General features: G+C 42.3%; 2 gene segments (V, D, J or C); both read right to left on the reverse strand.

Moving 5' to 3' along the window:
* Positions 1-2,241: 2,241 nt before the first annotated feature.
* LOC121614617 lies at positions 2,242-4,073 on the reverse strand. The segment is given in 2 exon segments: positions 2,242-3,661; positions 3,940-4,073. Coding segments are annotated over 2 exon segments (417 nt in total).
* Positions 4,074-4,180: 107 nt separating this feature from the next.
* Positions 4,181-5,664, reverse strand: LOC121615597. The segment is given in 3 exon segments: positions 4,181-4,534; positions 4,610-4,629; positions 5,642-5,664. Coding segments are annotated over 3 exon segments (381 nt in total).

Genomic DNA, 5,664 nt, shown 5'->3' on the forward strand with positions numbered 1-5,664 from the left:
AATTAACTGGGAAACAGTCATTCATGTCAGGTTATTTTACTATCTCACAATTTATTTTTCAGAGAATGTATTACAAAACAAGATATATTGATAGAAATTACTTTGACAGAAGAGTTTCTCTGTCCAAGTGACTGGAACACACAAGAATGAGGAGACTTGATGTTACAGATAAGGCAGAACCAGTAAACCAGTAAAACTACACTCTGAACCAGTGCGAAGACAAGCAGGTTAGAAGGTGATTGGAAATTAAAAACGATTAAGCATTTTAGAAGTCGACCTGAAAAGCCCAAAGTTGTAGAACATGCAAAAGCACATTGTAAAATTGCATGTTAAAGCTGATGACTGGAGGGGTCCACTAGATGGTGCTGTTCAATAAAAGGAGAAGCTGAAGCAAGTGACTCTTCAGTGAGGAGCTGTAAGGTTTTTGTACAGAGACTGTGGGTTTGCTGTCACTGTGGGCCTCACAGCACAGTAGTACAGAGCAGAGTCAGTCACTGCAGCAGAGGAGATCTGCAGATCCATTTGGGTTTGATCCTCACTCACTTTCACAGTCAGTCTGGAGTTTGTTGCACGTTGTGTTCCCACATGAAAGATGAGGAACTCTGGTGGTTTTCCTGGATATTGTCGATACCAGAAGAAATAATCACTGTAAGTAGCAGCTCTGGAGTATTTGTAGGACAGAGTAACAGTGCTGTCTTCTAAACTGGACTCTTCATTGTTGACTGGACTGAGGTCTTCACAGCTGACTCCTAAACAAAGAGATAACTCTGTTATACCATGTTGTCAAAGTGTGACTGAATGAATCACATCCAACAAACATGTGACTGAAGCTTTTTCATGCTGCATGATCTAACATACCTGTTAGAATGGAAAGAAACAGTAGAGAAAACACACAGTGATGCAGTGACAGCATGTTGAATAAAGGTAATGTTTGTGGTCTGTGTGTTGAACTCTGCTGAATATGGAAGTTTCTCTCTCTTCTATAGTTGAGAAACAGCTCAGCTCCTCCCTCAATCTCTCCGTCTCCTCTTCGATCTGTATTTTCACTTCTCTCTGTTACTCTTCCTCCTGGTTATGATCTCAGTTCCAGACTCAGTCAGTTGTAGGAAGGTCTGGAACAGCAACACTTCACATATATTAAACCAACTGACACAATTTCAATGATGAAAGAAACGAGTAATTTGAACATGAGAGGACCCAGGATTAAACCCTGTGGTTCACCACAAAACATCACAGGCTGAGAAAACTACAGAGAAATTTCTTTTATACAGAAAAGAACAAAATCAATCAAAGCCTGAGTCTGAGATGCAACCAGTTCATGGCAGGGTGTCCGTTGATACCTTATACCGACGTAGTTCCAGTGACACTGTCTGTTCACTGTTCTATTCAGCCTGTATCTATATTGAGTAACCATAAAGTATGCTGCCCCCTAAACTAACTGATCCTTTGTATCACATCAACGATCATCTCACATCTCATTCGCTGTTCAACTGGCTGCTTCAGGCTGTGGCGGACACGTGACCCATTAGCTGTTCCTGACCGTCTTGATATTGATTTGGGGACCATGACGAGGCCGGATAGCCGGCTAGTCTTGTTCTTAAACATACTGTCAAATTATATTTACTTTTGGCAACCGTACGTAATGTTATTGACTTTGGATCTTGTCAGCATAACGTTAGCTTTTAAGCTAGCAGCTGAGCCAAAGGTTCTGTGAGCTGAGTGGACTACAAATATTTCCTGCTGCCGAGTCATTAGATCAACTTTATTAATCCCCTGCTAGGGAATTTGGTGTTACAGGCAGCATCAATAAAACGAGCAACAGCAATGGCAATGGAAAAGAAAAAATACATAAGAAGAAGTTGACTATATGTACATTTTACACAAAAGACTATATAAATTATATTGCCAAATGGAAAGACCTCGATAAATACTGAAAAATTGCACAAGGATTGAAACAACACTTGCACGTGGTTGTGGACAAATTCAGTTACAAATACATATATATATATATATATATATATATATATATATATATGTGTGTGTGTGTCACAGGGGAAATAAAACGATGTATGCCGAGTGTAATATTTAAGGAAGAAGGAATATAATACTGCACAGGTTGTAGCATGTATGAGGTAAAAGGATGTTTACAGTGGTGCAAAGAAAAACAGTATATGTGTGAACACAGTGCAACATTATACAATGCCTGAGTTAAATAACCTAATGGCTGTTGGAATGAATTACCTGCAGTAGCGTTTCTTCTTACAGGGTGGATGCAGCAGTCTGTTGCTGAAGGAGCTGCGAAGGGCCACCACTGTGTCATACAGGGTGTGGGAGGGGTTGTCAATGATGGATGTCAGCTTGGATAACATCCTCCTCCCACCTACTGGTGTCCAGAGGGCAGTCCAGGACAGATCCAGCTCTCCTGACTCTCTTTGTTAAGTCTCTTTCTGTCCCTATCAGAGCTTCCACAGCCCCAGCAGACCACTGCGTAAAAGACTGCAGATGCAACCACAGAGTCATAAAATGTTTCAACAGTATCCTACAAACTCCAAAGGACCTTTCTTAACAGATGCAGATGACTTTGGCCCTTCCTGTACAGGGCATCTGTATTGGTAGTCCAGTCCAGTTTATTGTTGAGGTGGACACCCAGGGGTTTGTACTCCCCCACGATGTCAATGTCCAAACCTGGATGCTCACTGGTGGCATCTGTGACTCCTTTCTACAGAAGTCTATCACTATCTCCCTGGTCTTGCTTGCGTTGATGTCTGTATCATCGGAGAACTTTTGGATGTGGCAGCTGTCCATGTTATATCTGAAGTCAGATATGCAGAGGTTGATGGGAAGGGAAAGGAGCTGTAAGCATCCTTCGTGTTTGCAGAAGTAAGTCCAGTTTTTTATTGTCTCTGGTGTGGCATTTGACATACTGGGTGAAGGTGGGGAGAGTTGAAGACAGGGAAGTGTGGTTGAAATCTCCAGAGATGAGGAGGAGGGCCTGGGGATGCGGTGTCTGCAGCTGTGAGACTACATGGGATTGTAAAGATTGTTCGAGGCATCAGGTGTTACCAAGGAAACTGATTTATGGCTTGTGAAAAACTTGCAGAACTCAAGAAATTCTTAATAGATTCTGTTTTGGGGGGCAGGTGACCATGGTACAAGCAGGATAATGCTCAAGGTCAGATTTATTTGTTGAACTCAACTCAGCTATCCATCATAATCATGTCTGAGAGGACAGTGATTCCAGGCTGTATCATCACATCCCGTTGAAATTGAGCAGTGTGTGACTCCCTCTAGTGGACGTTGTGGAGTATTGTGTTGTGTTTGCTGCAGAGGTTTTTGTGCAGAGTTTTGCTGTTTCCTGTCACTGTGGGCTGCAGAGCACAGTAGTACACAGCAGAGTCAGACAGCTGAAGCTTCTGGATCTTCAGAGGAACTGATGTCTTGTTGACTGTAGCATCAATTCTTTCTTGCTCTTCATAATTACTTGTTCCTCCAGAGAAACGTTGAAGCACAAGTTTGGGGAAATCATTTACTTCTTGTTTGTACCAGAACAAAGTGGAACCTGAGTAACTGGTCTCAAATGTACAGTCCAGTGTAACTGTGTCTCCTTCAGTAGCAATGACATCTGCTGTTGGCTGGATCACTCTGTCTTCTCCTTTACACTCTGAGGAAGAAGAGAACATGCAGAGGAAGACATGAATCAATGAAGATGATTGATTAAAGTTACCTGGTCAGAGACAGACACACAGACATGTAGAATAGTTGTGACGTTCACTGACCATGATCAGATTGAACCATTTCAGTTATTTCTACAAGGTAACAAGTGCTGACAGAAACAATCTGTTCTGCTTTTTCTACAATGAACATTAAAATGTGTGAATGTGCAGCTCAGAAATATGTTGAAGAGTTTTCAAAGGAAACATGATGTGTTTTATTTCTCACCAAAGCAAAGAGCAGCAAGAATAATCCACAGCCAATGTTCCATGTGTACAACGAGGCTGAAATGAAGAGGAGAAAGTAGCTGATGTTCAGCATTCAGAGTGAGAATGGTTCTCTTCACAGCAGCAGTTATTATTGACAGATGGTTGAACACAGTGCAGAAGTAGTGCAGCGCCTGCTTGATAATGTGGCCCTCTAGTGGAGGTAAAAAGTTGAGTGGAACAGTGTGGAAAAAAGGCTTCCAGCAGCTCGTCAGTGTGTCAGCTTGTGTTTTTGTACAGAGACTGTGGGTTTGCTGTCACTGTGGGCCTCACAGCACAGTAGTACAGAGCAGAGTCAGTCACTGCAGCAGAGGAGATCTGCAGATCCATTTGGGTTTGATCCTCACTCACTTTCACAGTCAGTCTGGAGTTTGTTGCACGTTGTGTTCCCAAGTGAAAGATGAGGAACTCTGGTGGTTTTCCTGGATATTGTCGATACCAGAAGAAATAATCTTGAGCAGTTGCTTGTTTGGAGTATTTGTAGGACAGAGTAACAGTGCTGTCTTCTAAACTGGACTCTTCATTGTTGACTGGACTGAGGTCTTCACAGCTGACACCTAAAGGAAAAAATAAGTCTGTAGCTTTATGATGTGAATCAGTGAAGCTCTTTTAATGTTAATCATGTCACCTACCTCTTATTGTGAGCAGAAACAAAGTGACAAACAGACTGAAGTTGACTGACAGCATCTTAAAGATAAAGAGAATCTGTCTGTGTTTTGTATGAAACACCACTGTGAAAGTTTGTGTCTCTTCTGTTGTTGAGTCCCAGTTTTGCTCCTCCCTGAATCCCTCCCTCCTTCCTCTCACAACTCTGACAAATGGTGTGTTTGTCAGTGCTGTGGTGCTGTTATTCACTAAATCACATCATTTCCATCAGGGAAGAAGTACGGTGGCTGAGAGAGCTCAACGTGCTGCAACCTCAGAAAACTCATTCAAATCAAGAAAACATCATTGATTTGAAACACAATTGCAGCATTTAGAAAACATGCTGCAGATCCACAAAATGACAGCAGAAGTGTTTCCAGAGGACTCTGAAAGTGCTGAACACGGCTTGGGCACGCTTGTTGTTGCTGCAGTTTGTGACTCATGTGGTTGTCTTGTGATCTAAGGTTATAGCAGCATAAATAGGGGACGGTCCAAGGCAAGCCTGAGCCAGCCCTCACTGTCAGCTTTATCAAAGAGAAACAGTTGAGAAACAGTTCGTCAGCCTGCATTCTGGAACACGGTGTTGTTGTGGGGTAATAGGGTATTGTGAGCTCTTTGAGATACGATGGTGTCAGACCCTAACCCTAACTCTGATTTTTACAATGTTGCGTTGGTGAAACAAGGCAGTCCTTGAAATTTGTTTTCTGTGGGAATTAAAGGACATATTCTGATCAAACTTAACTCCCAGATTCCTTACAGTGGGCCTGGAGGCCAGTCAGCAATGCCATCTAGATAAGCACAAAGTTAACGGTCATCCAGGTCTTTGTGTCCAAAAGACAAGCTTGAAGCTTCATTAAGTGCTTGGCTTCATCTGGCTTCATTGATAAATATATGTGGGTGTCATCTGCATAGCAATGAAGGTTTCTGGAGTGTTTCCTGATAATATTGCCTCAAGGAAGCTTATATTGGGTGAATAGAATCAGTCCAAGCACAGAACCTTGAGGAACTCTGTGACTAACGTTAGCATGCACAGAGGAATCAT

This window comes from Chelmon rostratus, chromosome 12 (genome assembly GCF_017976325.1).
Source record: "Chelmon rostratus isolate fCheRos1 chromosome 12, fCheRos1.pri, whole genome shotgun sequence".
Lineage (NCBI taxonomy): Eukaryota > Metazoa > Chordata > Actinopteri > Chaetodontiformes > Chaetodontidae > Chelmon > Chelmon rostratus.